General features: G+C 40.2%; 1 protein-coding gene and 1 long non-coding RNA gene across 2 annotated transcripts in view; both read right to left on the bottom strand.

Moving 5' to 3' along the window:
- Positions 1-3,174: 3,174 nt before the first annotated feature.
- The window catches only part of LOC146516269 (uncharacterized), a 274,115-nt gene continuing 252,127 nt past the window's right edge, over positions 3,175-25,162 (bottom strand). Inside the window, exon 2 of the long non-coding RNA XR_014874633.1 lies at positions 3,175-12,111. This is a non-coding gene — a long non-coding RNA (uncharacterized LOC146516269). The remainder of the gene's footprint in view (positions 12,112-25,162) is intronic.
- Positions 15,586-25,162, bottom strand: part of LOC146516270 (uncharacterized) — a 92,170-nt gene continuing 82,593 nt past the window's right edge. Inside the window, exon 4 of the mRNA XM_085163425.1 lies at positions 15,586-17,463. Within this exon, the coding sequence (XP_085019551.1) occupies positions 17,408-17,463 (56 nt within the window). The 3' untranslated portion in view covers positions 15,586-17,407. The remainder of the gene's footprint in view (positions 17,464-25,162) is intronic.

Genomic DNA, 25,162 nt, shown 5'->3' with positions numbered 1-25,162 from the left:
GCCACTGTCACCAGAGTGTCCAGCTTCATGCCGACCACAGAGCCAGCCTTCCTGATCAGTTTCTCCAGCCTGGATGAGTCCTTCTTTGCTGTGCTGCTCCCCCAGCACACCACAGCATAGAACAGTACTCCAGCAACCACCGACTGGTAAAACATCCTTAGGAGCTTCCTGCAGATGTTAAAAGACCTCAGCCTCCTGAGGAAGTACAGTCGGCTTTGGGCTTTTTTGTACAGGTGCTCTGTGTTGCATGACCAGTCCAGTTTATTGTCCACCCACAGCCCGAGGTACTTGTACTTGTTGACCACCTCCACCTCCTCCCCCTCTATCTGAACCGGCAGTGGACCTGCTCTGGACCTCCCAAAGTCCACAACCAGTTCCTTAGTCTTTGAGGTGTTGAGTTGCAGGTGGTTTGTGTGACTCCATGCGACAAAGTTCCACTCCAGTAGTAGTGTTATGAAGCATAAGCTAGAAGATTAATGAAATGCATTGAATTTACCCTCCCAAGAAAAGGGTGAAAAGTTTGATGTATATAATACTGGATGTGTACAGCATTTTTTTCTCTCTCTCGCTTAACCAAAATTGGCAGCGGTATAAATAAAACAATGATAGAAAATCTAGTAAATGCAAATACAATCAAATAAATTGTAGATTTTAAGGTTTTAAGCGTTGTTAAGAGTGGCTGTTTTTCTCCCTGTCACTCTGCTCCCTGGAACTTGGAAGAGCTGTGAAGCACATTATTTGCTGAGTGTATCATTTGATTATATGTGACTGACACATGTCAGCAGAAACATATCTTAATAATAACTGAAGGGAGCATGTCCATGATAGAACTCTATGTTAACTACCTCAAGCCCTAGTGATTCCTCAGTGTGATGGTTTACACATTTGCCTAATGAGCATAAATTCTAGTTCAAAATCCTGGACGGAGACACAAATGGTGTTCTGCTGGGAAAGACATCCAGTTGTAAAAGTCTACCAAACCAAATAATGTGGGTGACAAGGGAGAAGCAGAAAGCAGCATTTTGTATCTCAAATGTTCAACATGTCACGTAGTTTGGTTTTAAGATTTGCGTTAATGTCTGAATACATTTTATGCAATCAAACCAGAAGCAGGTACAAGAAGTGATGTTGCAACAATTCCCTGAGTAAAACTGCTATTTACCACAGAACAATAGTTGTTGCTGATTTTTTTCCTCTCTCTCTCTCCCCAGGACACTCAAATGAATTTGTAGAGCCAGGTATGGTAAGCTTTTGATCTACTGGTGGAAATGGAGCATGAAGTAATAAAGGAAGAAATAGAGAATTTGAGCAGGCCAGGAAAAGCTGGTGATTTTCGGGCAAAAAATAAATATTTGAAGTTTCTTTTTTTCTTTTTTAACGGTAGGTCTAACAGAGGATAGATTGTGATTTCTCTGCTATTGTGACGATAGGAAATGTGGGCAAAAGAAGCTCAGGGCACAGGGCATGGGGAACAAAAGAAATGATGAGTCGAAGCAAGCCAAAAAGGAGAAAGCCATTATAGAGCTCATGCTGTTTTTTTTGTTTTTGTTTTTTTTTGTTACAACTTCTTGTCAAACTGCTAAAATTTTAACAGTGCCTCAAATAAATAAGTATAACAACATTGTAGATGCTATGCAGGTGACACTTGATTTATCTCTTCTAGAGCTCTTTCCAGCAGACACTGACTAGATGTCAACAGCGTCCTTGTGATGTTACTTTGGCTCTGGCTTTTTTGGTCTGGTCATTGTTTGTCTGCCTTCCTAATAGACTCTTGGTGTGTTACTCATCAGCTGAAGGTCAGAGTACCTGAAGCCAGTGCTCCATGGCTATAGTTCCAAGCTTCACCAGACATTTTGTTCCTTTCTGTACCATTAAACAGTGCTCACATACTTTAAGGCCCCCACAAAGCCTAATATAGCTGATTATACTGACTTTTGAATTTCATTATTTCTTGGTTTGTTTTATTTAGAATGCTAACATAACAGTGTTTGACACCACATATAGGCAGGAAAAAATATTGCAGAAAGCGTTTTTGTTTTTGGTTTTTTTGTGCGTGTGTGTCTATATGTGTGTAAGACAAGCTTAAAAGAAGTGAGCCCTGACTCAGAGTCAGAAGCAATCATGTCCTGTAACTATATCTGCCATTTACTGGGTTATAGAGTTACGAGAAAACACAAGCGCGTCTATACCTTTGCCTCCAAACAAATGAAAAATGAAGGTGATTCTTGAAGGACAGTAGGACTGAATAGGTTAAAATTGCTTTTGAAAAGCTCCAGGGCAGTTAGGCTTGTGCTATCAGGGGTTTTTCATTGTATCTGAGAGAAAAGAAAATAGGACTAAATAATCAAAATGGGCAGAATGCTCTGTTTTATTTTACAGTTTTATTTGTAATGTATCCTTATATAGTCAGTCACTCAACCAATGACACGTCAGCAACAAAATGTGTTGAAAATACTATGGCCTGAAGCTTTAAAATGGAATGGATTGATTGGAAAATGTAAGTGGAGATGTATTTAAGATAGTAAGAGAGACATTAAAACATTTCCGGTTAATTCCCAGTTGGAACATTGGGGATAACTGAAGTTATTGCTGATAAATATACAAAGAAAATGGCGCTGTACTTTTTGCGACCGGGCACCTGTGTCAGGTACCCTGCTGGGATAAATAAGCTGGCCTGTATATATATATATATCACTTGGAAATGGTGACCATGATGAAATGGGCTGGCCTTCTTAGAGTCTTTGAGGGCCATCAGTTGTGTTGTGCAAGGATGACACAGTAAACAGGCTTATTCAGCACTGGAGTATTACGTCTGGCTGTCCAAGTACATATCTGACTTTGCGTTTATTTATGGCCACATGCAAAAACCATGAAATGACGAGTGAATCAACTAAAGAAACCACAGTGAAGTAAGAAATCCTGCTGCTGAAGACGATGTTTATTAAGATTATCATAATAATAAATTAACAATTAACTGCTCTTTAGATTAGAGCGTGCATCAATGCTTCTCAGAGTTCAAGTAGTCAACACATTTTAGTGTTTTAGTGTTAAAAGAATACTGTGAATCTTCATGGTCAAATGGCCAGGAAGAAAGCGCTTCAGTGGGAAACCAATAATAGAAGGGAACTTCTTGGGTAAAGAAACACATTTGACTAGTGGAAATCGGTAGCGTACTTTAACAGTTTGTCTTCTAACTGAGATGTCTTGATGAGGTGCAGACTTATATCTAGCATTGCTTGGAATGTATGTATAACTTGCTGACATTCTGAAGCTCGTGTGTAAAGTGGAAATCAGCAACAAAGCCAACATAGACAGTTGCCAGTTAATAGCCAGAAATCTTTTTGGTAAGTGCAGTGAGTTGCTCTTTGAATTTAACTCCCTTTGAGAGCCTGAAAACGTTTACTGCATGAAAACTAAATTTTCACTTCTCCATAGTCAGGAAAAAGTTCAGACTTTGTTTGTGAGGGAATATAAAATAAGACCAGGGTACTTCGATTACAGTAGTCTCTAGTGTAGGTGGGCAACAGCTGCTAAAACTGCACCCCATACACTACAATCAGCTTACCCATCAGGTTGCTGCACCTATCCCAACCCTTTAAAAATACCCTCCCCACAAACAATGGAATTGCAAAAATAAGTAATAATAATAAAAATGCTAAATGAGCATTTTCCAGTTCAAAATATTATTGATTTATGCCAAAATGACACAAATATGATCGATATTAAATTAAGCACAGGTATATTGACAGCATATCTTCCACTCACTCTCAGATTTTACTTATTTATTATTTACTTATACTTATTTACTTATTAAGTGTTTTGAATAAATGTTAATATATGTGTTAATATTAAAATATTTGTTTTTCTTTTGTTTTTGATATTTTGTCCTTGTGGTTGATCACATATTAGATTGTTTGTATATATCACAATAAAAGTCTGAATATACTGAATGAACCCTGAATATATGGAATGAAAGTCTGAGTATACTGAAAGAAAACTAATGTTACAGAGGCTCTAGCACCCTCTTGTATTTTAGATGTGTAACATTATATTATGTGACGCAAGAAGTAGAACTATGAATAACTCAGCAGGAAAGCACCATTTTTACGTAATGAATACATAGTTCGGAATGGAAAATGCTTGTACTGTATAAACTAATACTAGTAAAAGGGTTCAGTACTGTACTACAGATAACAAAATTTAGGAACTATTTGATAATAGAAGATTGTATGTACTGAACCTTTTGCTGGCCTTTAGCAGTGCTGTAAGATGAACATGTGGAATGAGATTTGAAATTCCTTTCCATTGTACAGGGTGGGCCAAAAAAAAAAAAAAGGCCCCCAAGGGCTCTCGATCTGACCCCCTTAGACTTTTATCTTTGGGGTCATCTGAAGGCAATTGTCTATGGTGTGAAGATACGAGATGTGCAGCACCTGAAACTACGGATACTGGATGCCTGTGCTGGCATTTCTCCTGCGGTGTTGCTATCAGTGTGTGAAGAGTGGGAGAGGAGGGTTGCATTGACAATCCAACATAATGGGCAACACATTGAACACATTTTATAAGTGGTCAGAAATTTGTAAATAACTCGTGAAAGAATAAAGTTACGTTGAAACCAAGCACACCATTGTTTTTCTTGTGACATTACCAATAAGTTTGATGTGTGGCCCTCTTCCTATTGAAAAAACAAAAGTTGTATCCAAGATGGACGACTTCTAAATGGCCACCATGGTCACCACCCATCTTGAGGAGTTTGCCCCTCACATATACTAATGTGCCACAAACAGGACTTTAATATCACCAACCATTCCCATTTTATTCCCATTACCATATAAATGGGCCACCCTGTATAATGTAGTTTTATTGCTAACAGGTAAGCAGTAAGTAAAGACAAAGTATAAAGCTAATACAAATTAAATGAACCCACTGACTGCAAAACATAAAAGTCCAAATAGGAACAGTTTATTTGTTCTGGGGTCTGTGTATTGCAGCTAATATTTCCAGTGCCATTACCACTGCTAAAGGTTAGCTAAACGTTCCATAAAATTTGGTCTTCTGACTGAATATACTGATTTACTCACTAAATTTCATCACCAGTAGTACAGTACTGCACCCTATTACTAGTATTAGTTTGGACAGTGCATGCATTTTTCATTACTGAGGAATGCTACTTCAGTGCTGAGTATTTTGCACTGCTACTTGTTGTACTGTCTTTATTACCCATCTAAAACAGAAGATGACACCAAAGCTTCTGTAACATCATTTTTCATTCAGTATATTCAGACTTTCATTCACTATAGTCATAGTTAATTTAATATATTCAGATTTTTCATTCTATATATTTGAGGTTCATTCCATATAGTCAAGTTTCACCTCCTAATATTGCAGTAGTCATACCACCTACTGTGTAATACATTTATTCTCCAGGGTGTGGGAAAGCACTAATGAAGTATTACAGAACTTTACATGTATTCTTATATCGGAAAGTTACTCCATAACTACCTGCTACCATTAGTTTCATATTCATATAATGTTGCAGTTAATGAGTACTCTTCCAACTGCCTGATTTGCTCCAGTCTGCATGCCAACTATCCCTGGGCAAAATACTAACCCCAAGTGCTGTCTGATGTATCCATAGTATGCAAATGTGAGAATGATAGTTAGAAGCACTTCCATAGAAAGAGGATAGAAATGGGTGAATAAGGCAAGTTGTGTAAAGCTCTTTTAGTTGGAGTAAAAAAGTGCTATATAAGAACCATTCTGTTTACCATTTCATTGCAGTTGTACAAAGAAGGACATACAGTAACATTTATTTGTGTAAACTTTATGTTTTCAGTGCTGATTTTCCTGAGGTAGGGAAAAATGTACCAAATAGAAATAATTAGGACTTACAACAAAATAATTGGACTCAGTATTAATAATCCTCAATGCAAGTTTCAGTATACAACAAATTGTTGTATTATGACAAAGATAATAATTATATCAAATTCATTACCGCTTAATAAATGTTTTTGTGGCAGTAGATTCAGCCACCAAAGATGCAGTGTATATATACACATACACACAACTCATCACTATAGCTATTCCAATTGCTTGTTATCACTGAAGACACACACTTCAGGTGAGCCGGTCTGTCTTGCCTGCACTTTCTCTCTCAGGAGTTCAGGTATAACAACACATTTCCAAACCTGACATTTAATCCACGCAAACAAATCACCGTGGAGATCCCCCATCTATCCATAAGCTGAAATGTATTTATGGTCACAACTACACACTGGCACACACACGCACACACATAGTACATGCACACAGTCATAGTAATATTACAGAGCACCTCTCTCAGAACCCATCCAGACTGTCAGGGGAATATGCTTATTTGTGATTTTATTGGAGAAAACGGTGTCCTCCATTTCCATTATTGGCGCCATCTCACAGCCCCCTAGGGGATCTGGGATAGATGTACCTGTATGTGTGTCGGGTAGGTTATGTGTGTCTATGTTATAGTTAGGCAGGGGTAAGATATTGCTATCTGTGTTGAATTTAGAGCAATTGATTTGCACAACAAACTGGGTGAATGTTAGTGTTATTTGGGTGTGCTTCATGGAGCTAAGCATTATGTTAGCATTTGTTGTGTTTGTGCATATCTGTTGGTTTTGGGTGACGTGGGGGCAGGAATTGGACAAAGTGAGACAGACTAAGGTAGAAAGACCAAGAGAGAGAGACAGAAAGAGAGAGAGGGTGTCGGCACTCCAAAAGAAAAAAAAAAAAGGTAGTTTTCTGACAAGCTAAGCTGACTTAAAATGCTTACCAAGGGCCATATTGAATAAAGATGATGGGTTTAGCTAGGTGGAGGAGGAGGTAGGGGGCTGAACTGGAGGCTATGTGGGAAAAGGGTTACACTAGGGACAAGGAGAAAATAGTGGTGTATACAAAAACAGACATTCTTGAAGTCAGTTAATAATATTAGAAATGCAAGTAGACCTCATGATACTTAATTTAAGTTTGTTTACACTGAAGGAGATTCCACAGTCGGTAAGTAGATCATCTGAGAGCTATTATTATCACCATTTAATTGAAGTCAGTTTTTAATTCACCTACTTATTCCTTTGTCATTCTTTATCATAAGCACGAGGAATACTGCGGAAAGAGAGGTTGAGAGCAAAAAAAGGATTTAGAAAGTTGTGTCCTCAGCAGGCTGCACTGACACTAATGACTTCTGACCATCTACTGGACAAACAGACAGATTTTCAATCCTCTGTGTTCCTCTCCTCCATCTCTTCTCCCCCCATTGTCTTGAGGGCACACTATTATTTGGGTGGAATTAGCTTTTACCACCATCTTCCTCTATTTGCTTCCTCTCGTCTCTTCTGTTATCTGTTTTTCACTTTTTTCCATTTCCTTCTACCTTGTTTTCCTCTCTTTTTTCATTTTTCCTTCCTCTCATCTTTGCACTCTTTCCTCGTTTCGTGCTTTTCATTTATTTTTCTCACGGTCCTCCTCTCCTTTATTAGTTTATTTTTTCCTTTCCCTTTTCTTTCCTCTCAGTTTTCATTTACTATGCCCTCTTTTTGTTTTCTTTCCTTTTCTCTTGTTACTAAATTTACCTACTTTACCAATTTTCTTCTTTCCCTTGTGTCTCTTCCTGCCGTCTTTCAGATTTTTCTCATCTGCCTGTTTTTGTTTATTGCTTGTTCTCACGGTTTCTCCTTTAATTTCCTTTCCCATTTCTTCTCTACTCTATTCTCCTTGTTTTTCTGTTTTTGTTTTTTATATTACTTTCCATTTTCCCCATTTCCTCAGTTACTCTGAACTCTTACTTTCTAATTTTGCTGCTTTATCTGCCCCATTCTTGTTTTCTTTTCTCCTTTGATTACATTTAATTTCTCGTATTTTTCTTTTCCTCCCCCTTTCTACTTGTTGTCCTTTTTTTGTCTCTGTTCTTTGCTGTTTGTACTTTTCTTTAATTGCCAATCTTCTAATTTTCTCTCCTATTTTTTGTCTTATGAATCCCCCACACACACACATCCCCATTCAACCCCCATCTTCCTCCTTTTCCTCCCTCTTTACCCCAGTCTTGCTTCTCAGTGTGTCCAGAGGGCGTCAGCCGGCAGCAGTTACTCCCGTCTGTCCTGCTGACCACCAGGCCATGCCACGGCGCAGACACTGATCTGATGTGACAGCTCTCTCATTATTTAAAGTCAGAGCCAGTCTGTGCGTTTGCCTGTGTGTGTGTGGGTATGCACACATGCACGTGAGAGTGTGTGAATGTGTATTTGAGGGTTGACTGGGCAATAGGATGTGAGTGTATTAGTGCCTTTCTTATTGTCTATGTATGTCTTTGCTCCTCTTTTCCAAGGGCCAATGAGGACAGAAGAGAAGAGGGCTAATGAAGTGAGTGTTTGATTGGAAAGCAGAGAACCATATCAATGTTAAACGGGATGTAAGAGAGGGTGACACTGATGGTCTCGTTTGGCCAAAAAAAAGTCCTTTCTTCATTGAAACGAATTGCAGGCAAGAAGAAGAAAACAAGCAAAAAAATAAATAAAAAAAACACCTTAAATCATCATCAGTCTGCCTTTTCTGCACTGCTCTCTCTCGCTCACACTCTCTCTCTGGTTAAGTCTTAATGCAACCACGGCCCTCATCGTCAAACATCGTGGCCAGGTGAGTAATACAGTGTGCATCTCGACTGCATGTTGTTAAGTCACTAAATAGTACACAGGAGGCTAAACCATCAACAATCATCTTAACAGAGTAACCTAGCAACACCGATTCATCATATAAACACTGTTGTTTGGCAACCACTGAAAAATTGAAAACTTGCCAAATGGGAGATTTAAACGTGCCTTGTCTTACTTCTTGTGAATAGCCCAAAATGAGAGCAGCACAAGTGTCCACTTTGTAAAGTACATGCTAAATGGGCACTTAACGTGCCAAAAGACTGAAGTGGGCTGAGCTAGGACCACAGACACACACATATATATAACCACTCTCTCTCTCTCTAGCGTTTTCTATCCATCCTGTCATTTTCTCCTACACTCATATATTCTCACTGTCAGCTCAAACAGGGAGCATTTGACTTTTGACTTCTATTTGGCCGTCGACCACCAAGTCCAATCTAATCTAATAAATATTGTCCACGTGCACAAACAACCCTACATGTGCGCACATGCACATGCACGCACGCTCTCACGCACACACACACACACACACACTTCTTTAGAATAGAAGCACCGGCTTGAATTACTTCAGATCTGTAGCTCTCTCAGATGCCCAGGGCCAGAAACCTAACTTCAAGTGACCCTGAGTCAGCTTAAGAAAACTGAGGAGAACAGGTGGAAAAATGGTGTGAGGAAAAAAGATGAAATGAAGAGAGCAAGAATCAAATTGCTGAGGCCAACATGTACCTGTCAGTTACAGCATGTCAAGAAGGCGCTTTCCTGAACTTCAGGTTTGTGAAACGAGACTAACATATATGCATTTGGACAACAAATTCACTTATGTTAAATTTAAGCTTTCAAACGCATGATTTTTCTCTCACAGGAACATTCTTAGGCTATTCTGTCCCTGTGGATATCATAGAAACTGTATCCACCTGTGGCCTGTGCATGTAATGAGGTTAGAGAAAGCACAAGCTTCTCCTAGGGCTCTAATACCTGTGTTGATCTTTGCTGGAGTGTGTGCATGTTAGCTAGAATCACTGCGTGTGCATTCATGTGGTCGTGTATGTGTGGGTGCATACCCCTCTCCAGGCTGTAATACACGGTGGACTATTTCAGACCATGCCCTTGTGTCTGTCTCCATTCATATTGGTTGCTGGCTACCTGAGGGCTGCTGGAGCCCTCTGACAGATATTAAAGGAAGGAAGTCCGCCAGCAGCAGTACTATATGAGGAAACACAATTGGAGGCATGACTTTATTGTCTTAAAGGTGCAGTTCAAGTAAAAGTAAAGTCAAGAGTCCGACTGGAAACATGATTAAATGAAGAAATGGTGGAAGAAAGCATGAGTTTATTGCAGATTTATTGTCTGTTTGTTCAAATGGAAGTCTAAGAAAGAGGGAGTGGTCAGAAAAAAACAACAGAAACAACAATCATTTATTGTTATACAAGTCTAGGACAGCTGAAATGAAGGTAGAGAGGTGTGCTGCAAGTGGGGCATGCTACAAATGCAAAAAAAGATTGATGGGAAGAAGTCAAATGAAGACAAGGAGGAAGGCATTACTTTACAGTGGAGTGTTTGTTACTCTAAATCAAAGAACGATGAAGAATAATAGGACTATATTTCTGTACCAAAGTATCACAGGGGAAACTATAACCACGTTTTTCAGTCATTTGATGTCGGTTGAATATTCCTCAAACATGAAAATAAAACCGACTTCAAAACAGTGTAAAAGTCCTTAATCATCATATTTTTTCCTGATAAGATTTTGTAGGCTGATCTCTTGGCTTAAACCTATGCTTTTGCTTCTTGTTTGCACCACCAGTTATTTACATCTGCAGTTAATTAACAATGTAAACAATACCATCTATAATATTAGCACTGATGCATACTGTTTGGGTCACATCCTGAGCCACTGGCAAACCTTAGGGGAACAAACCTTTTTGGATGTAAAGAATAAGAGAGCACAAAGGTGGAGTATGTGGAAATCTTGGCTTCGCTTGGTAAACATTATGCTATTCTCATCAGGCGGTAAATTCACGGCTAGGTAACAAGTTAAAAAGGAAAAAGGTTTTGACTTTGCTTCAAAGGTTTGCTTCTTCACATGTGGTGATCATATTCTGTTCTCTACAGGATGGTTTTTTTGCATTTCTCGGCTCTGCCTGTGAATCGGTGTTTTAGCCGTTAAAATTTAGAACACCAGTGTGTGATGTTGGAAAGCATTAATTCTCTTCTCTAGATATCTACAAGTGGTTTCCCAATGACTGTTTTGCAGCACCCCCCATACCTGACATCAGCTTAACCTGCAAATCCTCTTTGGCAGGTTGGCAGGTTGGCACATTGGGTATGTCCAGCATAATTTTCTCTGTGAGTTGGGATATGAAGAGTTCAAATGTGGATGTCATTTCATGAATTCAAGCAGAAAAGCTTTTAGGCCCATGATCCACTCGGATTGGATGTTGCTATGAACGCTGACTGTTTTTTCAGCTTGCCACAGTGAACTCATTTTGATCATTCTTTCATTTTGTTTTTTTGTGTCCTGTCCTTAATCCCCCCCCCCCAAAAAAAAACAAACAAACAAAACAAAAACAAAACAAAAACAAAACAAAAAAACCAAACAAAAAAACCACTCATGTCAAATGTAGTTGAGACTGTGGAGGCTCTTCATTCATCTGAATCTATTTCAAAAGAACTGTCACATCTCCAATTTGACTCTCTCTGTGAAATGGCTCTCTTTATCTCTATGAATCTGTCCAGAGCAACTTAAAACTGTTATTGCCTTCTAAATCTTCAATGCTTCATTGTTGAGATTTTCATCTTACAAATAACACAGAAACATCCACCTGATCACACTTTAATCTATCTTTTCAGGATGTGCAACATTTTTAGAGTATCACTTATTTTCCAGTAGGTGTATTGATCAAATTTATCCAAAGACAGAATGTGAAACCGGGTTTGCATTCATCTACTCAAATAAGAGTCTGGCCTGGTTATAACCCTCCACACACTTGACTCATCAGTATCATCTTCCATCGCTTGTGTTCAACCTGTCGACATGAACTCAGAGGCAGCAGAGGTAGAACTTTAAATGGAATCAATCAATAACTGTCTCTAGATCAAAATGACCCAAGAAAGGACCTTTTGATATAAACTCTGCACTGAAATCGGGTGCACATATAGTGACTGTTAAAGACTAAGAATGAAGTCACTAAAGGATATAAATGTCCATCCATTCCATCCATTCGCTTCCACTTTTCAGGGTCGCGGGGGGCGCTGGAGCCTATCCCAGCTGTCATAGGGCGAGAGGCAGGGTACACCCTGGACAGGTCGCCAGTCTGTCGCAGGGCCAACACACAGGGACAGACAACCATTCGCACTCACATTCATTCGCACATTCACACCTAGTGACAATGTGGATTATCCAATTAACTTATCCCCACAAGCTGCATGTCTTTGGACGGTGGGAGGAAGCCGGAGTACCCGGAGGGAAGCCACACAAACACGGGGAAAACATGCAAACTCCACACAGAAAGACCCCAGCCTGATGTTGTTATGTTGGAATTGAACTCAGGACCTTCTTGCTGTGCGGCAACAGTGCTAACCACCGTGCCACCTAGGATATAAATGTAACTATGTTTTTCTTCATTCTCTAGTGCAGTAGTTCCCAAACTAGTGTACGCGTACCCTCAGGGATACGCAACTGGCTGTAGGGAGTACGCGTGGGTCGGACTTGGAGTGGGGATCAAAAATTTTAAAAGTCAAAATTTTCGCTAATGCAGTTTTATGTGGCTATCAAATACATGACTATATACCACCCTCTGGTGTTCAGCAAAAAGATAGCTCTGACAAAATACATGGGCATGACTTGCCCAAATGACTGACACCTAACAGTTGAAGTTGCCTCCAAGCATTCAGTTCAGCGCGAAAATGGACAAGTGGTTAACAAGAAAAAAAGGCCCTACCACAGAGACACCGGCCACAACAACCAATCAGCTCATATCTGAAAATGCATTTTCCAGTGACCGCACAGGTGATTGTTCAACAACAATGTGTTCGTCAGATTTGGATGCTAGCACGGATGTATCTGTGGTTACTAGCCAAGTGGCTAGCATGGCTGGAGCCAGTCATGTGGAAATGTGATGAAGTGTCTGATGCAGAGCGTCAAAGTGGGAGAAAGCATGACAGCTCGGACTGTAACACAACCTCATCAAAGAAGTGAGTGCAAATATGATGACAATTATATTTCGCTGGGGTTCACGTGTATAAATATTGGTGGATTTTCCCGGCCACAATGTGTTATTTGTGCAAAAGTATTGCCTCAGAACTCAATGAAACCTTCACTTTTGCGCAGACATTTAGAGACAAATCATCCCCATTTGAAAAATAAACCAAGAGAATATTTTGAGCGACAGATAAAATCACTTTGAACAAGTAAAACCTGCATTCAGGTGCCAGATCTTATGAATAAAAACAGACTACAAGCATCTTACATGGTCAGTTACACAGTGGCTAAAAACAACAAACCACACACTATTGTGGAGGACCTCATTCTCCCTGCTGCTTTAGATATGGTAAGGACAATGTTGGGGCAAAAGGCAAAAAAGACGATACAGTCCATTCCATCATCAAACAATACTGTCTCACGGCGCATCGATGCAATGTCAGAAAATGTTTTACAGCAGCTACTTCTGCGCATACGCCACAGTGAATTTTATGCAATACAGCTAAGATGAGTCCATGGATGTGGCTGGCCTGGCGCATCTCCTCGTATATGTGCACTACATTCATGAAGGAACCATCAAGGAGGACATGCTGTTCTGCAAACCACTGGAAGAAAGGACAACTGCCGCAGATATTTTTCAAAAGCTGGACACATTCATGAACACACATGGACTCGTGTGGGACAGATGTGTTGGCGCACGGGCCATGACTGGGAGACACGGAGGTGTGGTTTCGCGTGTGCAAGCAGTCGCACCAGATGCCTCCTGGGTACACTGCAGCATCCACCGAGAGGCTCTTGCTGCAAAGGGAATACCTGTCCATTTGAAACATGTTTTGGACACGAGTGTAAAAATGGTTAACTTTGTGAAAGCCAGGCCGCTGAACTCCCGCTTATTTGCTGCGTTGTGCAATGAGATGGGCAGCGAGCATGAGACATTATTACTCCATGCAGAGGTTCGCTGGCTATCTAGAGGGAAAGTGCTGACACGTTTCTTTGAGCTGAGGGATGAACTTGAAGTTTTCTTCAGTAACCATCCCTTTGAGCTGTCTGAACATTTGCATGATGAAGAGTACCTTACGTGCCTGGCTTATCTGTGTGGTATATTTTCTCGTCTGAATGAGCTCAATCTCGGATTACAAGGCGTTTCTGCAACTATATTCAATGTTCACGATAAAGTTGAGGCCATGATAAAGAAGTTAAACCTTTGGAAGAACTGCACGGATACAAACAACACTGAAGTCTTTTCCGTGCTGCATGATTTTCTGTGCTCCAATGATCTCACACTATCAAAAAGTTTAAAGCGCGAATGTAACGTGCACCTTGAGGAGCTGGCGGTGCAGTTACGCCGATACTTCCCAGAGACGGACGGCTCAAATGATTGGATACGTCACCCGTTCACCGCCGTGCCTACTTCATTATCACCGTCTGACCAGGAGAGCCTAATTGAGATCGCCACAGATGGATCTCTAAAAGTTGAACACGCTCAAAAGACCCTGGCGGATTTCTGGATAGGACTACGCACTGAACAGCCCGCGTTGGCTAAGCGCGCTGTCAAGACTTTGATGCCTTTTGCCACCACATACTTATGCGAAAGGGGATTTTCTGCTTTAACAAACATGAAAACAAAATACAGAGCAAGACTTTGTGTGGAAAACAATTTAAGACTCAGCCTTTCCCAAATTGAGCCAAACATTGAAGAGCTGTGTGCATCTGCTCAAGCACATCCATCACATTAAATAAAGTTCTGTTTAATGAAAGTTCTTTTACAAAATGGTGAATTCTAATAAATCTTTTGATACACTGCTAGTATTAAGTAGTAAAGTTCGTTATTAAAATTCTGTCATTACTAAAATATATTAATAAATTCATTTGGTGGTAAGAAATAATCGACTGTGCAGTATTTATTTTTATGCGTACGGTATTGCAATGTATTTATAGACACTAATTAAGAGTCGTTCGTATCAGGGGGTATGCGGCTGAGGGTGACATGTCTCAAGGGGTACGTGGCTGGAAAAAGTTTGGGGAGCACTGCTCTAGTGGAATGCTGTAACCACATCACAGTGTCAGTAGTGGTCAGCAGCTTTGGACAACTCCATGTTTTCATTTCCAATTACTGAAGTTAAAGAAGAATATAATACTGTGCAAAATTCTTGAGCTACCCCTCATTTCTTTATATTTTACAAATGGGAAATAGATACAGTGATTCACTGAAACAGGTACAACTATATGTGAATACAATATATAAGGCAAAAAGTCTGCATTTGATTTGACAATCTTTATTCTTCAGCATAGCCTGAACTTTTTAGGTAAGCTTTATTTTAATTTTTCTAAGTAGTTTTCAGTAATAGTGCTCAAAGCTTCTTGAAGGACATTCAACCCTCTTCTTCTGATGTTGGCTGCCTTTTCTTCCATTCTCTGTCAAGATGATCCAAAATTGCTTAATTAATGTTGAGGTTCAGGCTCTGAGGAGTTATGCTGGAGAAATACGTAGTGTTAATTCCATCAGTTTTGACAAATTCCTCAATACCATTGGCTGAAATGCAGCGCTAAAATACGACAGAGGCACTGCCATGTTTTACAGGTAGCTGTAGACTCACAACACTCACTGTTGTATGTGTCTCGTGACCTCCTGATAATGATTTGAGTCAAAAAATTCTAATTTAGATTTATGACTCCATAAGAGCTGTTGCCATTGATTTTGAGTCCAATTCTTGTGTAATTTGGTATACCTTAGCCCTTTCTCGAATTTATTTTCCTTAAGAAGGGCTTTGTGACAGCCACCCTTCCACTGAGACCATTTCTGATAAGGCTTCAGCAAACTGTAAATGGATCGATTCAACGGCCAGATGCATTTCTCAGGTCTTTTGTCAGGCCTTTGCTGAAGTTTTTCTATTTCTTATGGAAATGACATTTAGATACTGTTCATCTCCTGTAGATTGTTTTTGGGCCTGTGACTTCTTTTTGTCCTGCACTTGCCCATTTTCTTGATTTTTTTTAAGAACACCCATGAGATCTTTGAGAACTTTTGGTCAAGACCACTTTCAAAATACATAGCAGAAAGTGACCCAAGACTTTTGCACAGTACTACATATATGTATCAAGTCAAGATTAGACATCATACTCCAATAACTCCAGCAGAATGAGAACAACCTGTGGTAAAGGATAATGACGAAGCTGCCTGGAACACAACTAAATGCAACTAGGGACAGGAGGTTGTGTGTCACATTTTAAAATACCAAAATATACTAGGACAGTAGTATATGGACCTCCTCGAGTAAAATTTGTGGCTTGAGGCTTTTATCTATTTGTTCGGACAGATTTCCCTTTTTTTAAATGCATCCAAACAATAGCTTTGTCAAAATGAAACACAAAACAAAGCTGTTAAAATAATACCCTTGCCTTTCACAAAAGAGGAATTTAAACTTTATAGTGAGAATTTTTTTTTAATAAATTAAGTTTGATTTAGTTTCTTTGAAAAGAAAGAAAAATATAAGGTCAAAATGAACCCCTTGGCTTCATGGATGAAAGAAGTCCACTTGTCGTTATTATTAGTCCAGTGTGGGATTTTAAAACTTCAGTAACATAATTATAATATTATTTGCTGCAATTGTGAATAAAAAAACAAATTTCAGGAATAAAACAGTGAGTCGGTGACACTGGTGTTACTGAACCTTTTCTAAAACATTCTTCTCTGGAACTACAACAAAAATTATGCATATGCTGCTTCCATTGTAGTCATGAAAATAGCAGCTGGCCACCTAGGTCAATGTTCCATGTTTGTTTCAGTTAAGTGTTTATGACAAAAATGACCTACTGTCATGGTCTGGGTGTGTGGCTGTAAAATTCCATTGAAGGTCTGGACCTCCCTGGTATCCACCCATGGGCAGGGCCTACAGCCCCCCTCACCTGAAGCTGATTGAGGCAATCAGGTTGGAGATTTAAGCTGCTTGCTGACACTGCCTCCTCGCCAGTTCGTCAACTACCCTATTTACTCCAGGAAAACTCCATCATACTGAACCACTCATCTTGGAAATCTGGTTAACCCGCCAGCTCTCGGAATCATCTCCTTGCCTCACCTGCCTGCCCTCCTGCCCTTACACCACCTCGGGACCTTCACCACTCAGGACAGCTGCCACACACCACCTAACCCACCTGGACCGCACCACCTCTCCCTCAACACTTCCATCTCCCACCTGCACATACTTACCTAATCACCAGCAGCTGCCGTTGCTTTCTTGGACCTGTCCCCTTGCTTGTCCCTCTCCCCTGGCCAAGACCCTCACGCCCCACATATCAAGCCTTAAATGAAGTACTAACGTGAACGTCATTTTGGTGTTAGTTAATAAATCTATCTATCTATCTATCTATTGCGAGAGAGATAGATAAATCACCAAATCACATCAATATCATACAGTGCTTTATACTGGAAGGTAAAGAGTCTAGAATAATATAGAGAAAACCGCAACAATCAAGTGGCCTCCCATGAGCAAATATTTGGCAACAGGGGAAGGAAAAACTACCTACCTTAACAGGAAGAAACTAGAGGACCAGGCTCAGGGAGGGGGAGGTCTTTGTCACAACCTATAAGGGGTGAGGAGAGGGAATCAGGTCAAAAGATGAACTGTTGAAAATTAAACTGTATTGTTTCTTTGTACAGGTGTTATCGGACCATCTGTATTTGAATTATGTAGACATTAAACTGAGTGAGAGCAGTGCCCTTAGAATTCAGTGCCATGGTTTAAGACTAACATCAGAGAATTAATCTAAATTTACTACTTAATTAAGGCAAAGGATTCTAATTCAACCTTCTGCTAGTTCCTGGCATCCATTCTAATCAGGTTATCTGAATACCTAACACACATATAAATGACACACAGACAAGCACCTGCTGAGAACCACACATATGTACTTCTGACAAATAGAATAAGTGATTGGCACTGATACGTAGAACTCGTGTACTGTATGGAGAAAAATACAAACTGTTTTGGTGATAAACGGTGAGACTATGAAAATTACTGGTGAGATCAATCCTGAGTCCAGCAGCCAGCACTGGAGATCAATAATAATTTATTGGTTACTTTCTTGCTTTTATTTTTTTTTTATTCTGCGCTTTTCAGTCTGCAGAGGTGGACAGAAGACAGGATTAAGAAAGTGTTTGTGTGGCCTTGGAAGTTGATTAAAAACAGGTGCTGTGACAATCACATCAAAGTGATGGAAGCCTTATGAGAGAGTGTGTGTGTGTGTGTGTGTGTGTGTGTGTGTGTGTGTGTGTGTGTGTGTGTGTTTCAATGGCTATTGATTGTTGATCATAATTCTCTAGGTGCAGTCCAGGACTCTCCATCACAACAATTCACTGGAGTCTGCATTGACTTATGGGTTGCAAACTTCTGTCAGCACCAACATGCACTGAATAACAGAACAGAGGGAGCTGATAGATGGATATCGGGAAGGACTCAGAAAGAGGAGTGAAGGAAAGCAGGAAATCCATTCAATAGAAGTTAATTTCAATCTCCAGCAGATTCCACCAGTAACCCAGTATAAACTGAAACATTGCTCCATCACTGCGAGAGACCCATGGCTTGTTTTGCTTCCACTACCAGCCCTCGCCCTCTTCGTTTCCCTTGCATTGTAGCGCCCTCCACTGACCATTTTCCAAACTGCGGGGATGAAACAGCAGAATTTAGAGCCTCCCCACTGACAGCGGTTCATTTTTTCTACAACGAATCAAACCGCGAATGTAGTGAGGCGTCTCCATGGTGTTGCTAAGGAAACGCAAAGGCATTATTACACACATTATCAATCCAACAACCAGAACCCCTAAGGCAGTTCACAGACACTACAGCAGGTTTTTTACTGGGACTATGGAGAAGGGAAAAGGGAGGAAAGGAAGGGAGTCAAGAAGAGGTTCATGTCAGAGTCCATGACTGACTACAACAAAAGAAGAGAGAAGAAGACCCACAGAAAAGACCAGTAGTTAATAAAGACTGACAAAGGACTGTGGGAAAGACAGTTGGATGGAGCATTAGACAGATATTAAGATGGAAGATGAAAATAAGACAGAAATGGCAAAAAAAAAAAAAAAAAAAAAATCAAACAACCAGATGGAAGATAGACAGTCCAACAGACAGACAAACAAACAGCGATAGACAGGCAGATGAACAGACAGGCCAACAAACACATAGATGGACAGGCAAGCTGACAAACAGGAGATCTAAGAGGACAAAATGACTCCATAACCCATAAAGTATTTTTCCATGGTAAACATACATGCAATCCACTGGCCACCTGGTTGGATTTAACTGTGTACTGGTTATCAGGAGAAGACACACACATGCACAATTACACACACACAGACACAGCTTCTGTTTTGTCAAGTTAAACTATAACCCATCACACATTGTCTTCCAAGCTCCTTCTGCACAGACCAAACTTCATATTGTTTGTACGCACTTCAGTGTGTGTGTGTTGTGTGTGTGCTCGTTTCAAGTGTCTGAGTACAGTATGTGTGTGATGAATCCAGTATTTAGGACTGTGTGATTGGAGGAATATATAACAAAAGGTCAAGCTGTCAGAAAAACAGCCAAGCTCACAGAGCCCACAGCACTGCGGAATACCAAAGATCCTGCACTGCCATCACAGATTCTCTGCATGTGTGTATGGACACCTACAGGTTTTAATACTGGTTTACTATACTGGATGTGCTCTAATGTGTGTGCAAGGCAAAGAAAGATGGCATGCATTTTTCTTTTTTCCTTCACACTCACACGTACAAATTACACACACACTCATTGCATCGCTGCATGATTCTTTTACCATCCATTCCTTTTGCTGTGTGTGTTTACTCTAACTGTGAGCAAATCGATTAACATGCTCCACATGTAAACGGATGGATAGTGAGGGAGAGAGGAGATGAAAGCAGAGAGGATTAGTTAACACAGCAACTCCTGATAAATGCATAGACCCCTTATTATTCCCTTAATGAAAAAGGATGATTCTCTTCATCGCCTCCCATCCGCTTCGTTCTTTTTCTCTGCCCTCACTGTCTCCCTGACCTGATAAAAGTTTCAGTCCACCTCCTTTCCACCCTGCTTTTATTTCCCTCCTCCTTTGTTTCTTCTGTGGCTTATCCCAATCTTCTTCACACAGCCTAAATTCTCTCTTCCTGCCCTCCAATCGTATTCTCATTGTTTCATATATCTTTTTCTTTTGCCAGTTTTATTGTCCCCTCTTTTCATATCTCATCCTTTTCCCCACTTCCCTTCCTCTCCTCTTCTCTTCATTACTTCTGCCACCCTCCCGCAGTATTCCCTTCCCTCCTCCCAACCTCCATGTCACAGGGTATCATGGTTAATTAGGCAGTAGTGGATTTGGACTCTCATTAGCGTTTCAACAGGAGCGAGGAATGCCTTCGTTCTTATTCTGCCAGTGTACGCCCCCAGCCCCACCCCACCCCTCTACCTCCGCTTTTCCTTCTGCTTCTCTTTCACCATCGTCTTCCTCTCTCCTTCCCTTTTTTCTCCTGCCTCTCTGAAGACAGGATAAGCTGGCCCTGAATTGGTTGTCCTGAACTTTAACTTGTTCCCTTTTTGCTTTGATGAAAAGTTGGGCTTTTTTTTCCCTACCAAGGAAGAAGGGACATGTGCCAGTTTGTGCTTGTGCTTGATAAACTGCCAAAAATAAGGAGGAAAAAAAGAGAAATGGAAAGTGTCACTTTGAAGTGGGACCTACATTGTCATTTTCGGAGGCTTTATATATTGCAATAACATGTGGCGTCATAAATAAATTGTCCTTGTTGGGCGTTCTTGTTGCATAAACTTGCTTTTACTGCAAAGTTTCACTTTGAAAATCTGTTAGCATTTGCACAAGTTAAAATCTGTCGTTCCAAAGCAGCAGGTAACCTGTCACTAAATTTTACCTCTTTGCACTCTTTTGAAAGTATTCGTGCTCTGTTTTCCACCATTTTGTTTCCAGTTTGTATTTTGTGCTGCTGAGCTTGTAAATGGCCTCTCCCAGTGAGACTGCACCTGCATTAGTCAACCCGATAATTGTGATTAATTATAGTAACACGCACGAATGTGCTTGCACGTAGGCGCACACACACATACACAAACAGCTCATTGCTACAAGGTACCTTTGTCCTCTGTCTCTTGCAATTGCACAGCACAGGCATTCAAAAACAGGATACACTAAATGCTTTGGATTTTGATTTTTTTTTCCAGTACAAAAAATATCTTTGTACATATACGGAACCTGGCACATTATCTTGCCAATTGTGCTGGAGCAGGATTTTTGTTTTCCAGCCAGTGAAGAGGTGGGTTCATTTTTTTCCAGTTTTATACCCTTGCCCCTCCCCCAAAGGACTGCTATTTTACCACTTGCATTGTGTAACTTTTTTCTTGCTGCACTGCGATATTTACAATCCCTCTGTCATTATGTTACAAATGGGCATATACTAAGCCATTCTGCAGCAGAAATGTATGCAACTATGTGACAGGTGAGCATGAATTATACGATCGATGGAGGAATGCACACACCCTCAGAGACTGCCGCGTAATAGCCGAATGTGAGGGAGCAAATAGAAATTGCTCAATCCAAGCTGATCTTCGTGATGTATTGAGTAATAAATTGCACGTTCACTTTTTTAAAAACATATTCACAAACACAGTCGCAAAGGGAGTTTCTTTTGTCTTAAGCATTGTGGGCGAAGCATTTTTGCATTTCATTTGATACGAGTGATGCTGGGTAACGGTAAACAGAAGTCTTACAGACAAAGTGGCATGCTGTCGGAGATTTGAGACACTTCAAGGTTGAGAAAACTGTAAATGCCACAGATTCAGGAATGGCAGACAGGTCTTGTACTTTTTGCTCTCAAAAGAACAGCGCCATCAGTTCATCAGTCTGGACTATCGTGCATCAAATGTAACAATGGCTCTTTTTTTCCTGAGGAGTTTCAAGTTTGAAATTTATATTTCAACTGATCTTAGTCTTGCTACTTAATAAGGCCTCAAACACAACAGTTGCACAAGTCATTGAAAGAACAGTTTGGGCTCTTAGTAAATTCTTTCATTTTCTTCTTTTGCCAAGACCTAGATGAGAACACAGATGCCAGTCTCATGTCTGTATGGTTAATATGAAAGTACCGCTAGAAGTGTTTTTGATGTTTTTTAAGCCAGTTTTGCATGGATTAATTAAATGAGATATAACTGTGACATTTCTACTGTAGCTACAGGCATGAGAGTGGTATCAGTTTTCTCATCTAATTAGCATGAACAATTTGCCATGTGCAGTTCAGCAGCTCATGCACACACTAAGATTGTTCCACACCTGAGATGGTCTTCCAGTGAACTGATGAGGTCGGAGACACAAAGGGGAACAGTGTAGGCTAACTGTCTAACTTGGCACATCTCTAAACAGAGAGAACGAAAGAGAGAGATGGTGATAGCCTCACTGCAGTATGTTGGATCTGGGCTGAATGCCAGGTGAGCTCTCTCACATGTGACTCTGCAGCGTTAACTTCAGCTGCCCAGCAGGACCTTGGCAACCCTGTGTGTGTGTGTGAGTGTGCGTGTGCGTGTCTGTGTGTGTGAACTGACTGTGTATGCATCTGTGAGCCTACATGTTTTTGTGTCATATAGTACAGTGGCTGCAGGCCAGTGGCCCTGTGCACATCACAGACAACATTTCATTGCCAGGATTTTGGAGGTAATCAATTGCCGTTGAAACAGCACTACTTGCAAAACCACAACGGCTACTGTGGCCTGTGCTCCATCTGTGCTCGTCGTCTCTGCCTTGCTATTAAATTCAGCTGTAATATCCCTCAATCTTACATCCAGACTTTTAACTATGGGTTTTTCCTTCTCACACCATGACAAAAAAATAAATAAATAAATCTTTGGATTTGCCTTGAGGAAGAGAATCTGTTAAACAATAATTTACAGTTTGAATTCACAGCAATAATAAAGATTACCCTATCTACCAACTCTGCCAAAGGGACCCAGATCAAGGCAGTGTACCCTTTTACGGAGGCACTGAACTGAAACTCTTAAATTACATGTATAATGTTGGGTCAGGAAAGATATGCGAAAAGCCAATTTTCATCTGCTGCCTGCAAATTGGTTAACAAAGTAATCTTGATCTTAATTTTCATCTGTGCTGTACTTCCTTTTTCATTATTTTCTTTCCCCATTTCCCTTACTCGAACTTCAATTTCCTCAATTAGCCTTTCACTTCTACTCTAGCTCGTTCCCGTCGCGGTTACTTTTCTGTGCGTCAGATCTCTGTTTCCTGCCATATCAATTCTTCTTTCCTCTTCTCCCTCACGCCTCTGCATCATTACAGACCTTCACACCCTTTTGTACTCCTCCTAAATCCACTGCTCATTTTCTAAGCTATTAATATTATCGAAAACTTTTTTTTTTGGCAAGCTTAGCTGATTGTTTGTGTGTGTGTGTGTGTGTGTGTGTGTACGTGTTTGGTCAAGAAGGCAGCTCATATTTCCACTCATGTCAGGTGATTCTGGTGCAGACAGGCCAGGGTCACACTGGCTGTAAACCTAATAACACACAACTCACATCATTCATTGGCAATGTGAACACATATACACACATATAAACCACCTCATTCTCATTGACATATGTGTAGGTGTATGCCAGATTTATATGTCTCACTAAATGCAAACATGTGATGTTAGTGTATGTGGTCCGAGCTTCTGCTAAGGAAAAATGTGTGATTGTAGAAGGTTGGTGGCACAGTGACTAACCAGTACCAGCCTGGATATGCCAGTGATAGTGAGGCTCATGCTTATTCTCTGCACAGGGCAGTTTATCAGAACAGACAGTTCCATTTAATAAATGGTTTTATTAAAGAGTACCGAAAATGCTGTCTGAAAGAACAAGCTTCCCAAATGCTAAAGTTCACAAACATTCGCTAATTGTCACTTAGCGAGATAATTACCTCTGTAACAAGCCGGACAATGACTTCACACATTTTATTTAAAAGGCATATTTGTACTAATAGCTCCTATCTCATAATTCTCAATGAACTTTTACTCTTTTAACCAAAGCATTTATTTGTTATTTTTCGACTTCACTGTCAGAGTCATGGATCAAGGTTAAAGATTGAATCCTACAAAAAATTAAATAAAATAAGATTCTCACACAGGGGCTGGATCTAGCCTGCGCTGATTTGACTGAGCTGTTAAAAAAAAAAGCAAGACAAAGAACAGACGCTAGAACAGCTGACTAGTAAGTCATTGGTTGCTGGTTTGAGCCCCTGTTCAGGTGCAAGAATTTCTGCGATGACTGTATTTAGATGATCCGTGACAAAAAGCAATCATAATGAACCTAATTTAAAAGTGATGCATGAGTATAATTTTTTTTTCTTTTACAAACAGTAGGACCATGTGCACTGCATACTGGCTTATTTTGAGTTCTGTGCATGATCTTAGAGTCACAGCAGTCTGTTGCTTCTGACCTCTGTGTTTATACCTCTGATCGTGTTAAGAGGTTGTGCTGTGGGAGCCCATAGGCCATATTCAGCCTCAGATACAGACAATAAAAAGAGGGACATAGCCTTCTGGTCAAAATAACAAAAACAAAACTGAAGTCCCTAAAAACCTCCAGTCTATCTGTGGGCAACCAGCAATACCTGTGGTTTCAAAAGTACTACTGTTATTGACGGCTGAAGGAAAATGGCTTACTATAAACACTTCTTAAATGTATTTTGCAAATCTTGTCAGTTACAAGTCATTAGCCAATGAGCTAGTGGTTTTATAGTTAGATTCACCCCTTCTCACCAGAGCCTGTTTCTTGCTACCAAGATGGCATCAACAGAAACCTTCATTTTGAGGCTTTAAATCAAGACTTCATAAACAAACAGGTAATGTCATGGTAGCTACATCCATCTTTTATACTTTCTATGAGTCCACATTAGAAATGGTACTTGCATATTCTGCGCTGCCTTTTTCATAGGCTAAAAGAAATAAGACAAAAGAAATATCTTGTATCCATAGCTAGATCTAGCCTAGTTCCACAAACTTAGAAATCAACTGAAACTTAAATGCTTCAAAGGCACAGTTTTGAATTTTAAGTCTTGCAAGTTTGCAAAAAACAAGGGGAAACCCAGTGTGTGCGCAGTATATTGAGTGACTGTACAATATGTGGGATGCATGCTCACCTTTCTCTTTTGGATGACTTTCAAAGATTTTGCCAGTTTGCAATAGGAGTTTGGCTCAGCTTCTGCTGGCAAGAGAGGCAGAAAAATACTAGAAGCTATAGAGGAG

Source organism: Neolamprologus multifasciatus, chromosome 6 (assembly GCF_963576455.1).
Source record: "Neolamprologus multifasciatus chromosome 6, fNeoMul1.2, whole genome shotgun sequence".
NCBI classification, from domain to species: domain Eukaryota; kingdom Metazoa; phylum Chordata; class Actinopteri; order Cichliformes; family Cichlidae; genus Neolamprologus; species Neolamprologus multifasciatus.
This window is presented reverse-complemented; position numbering and strand designations above follow the sequence as displayed.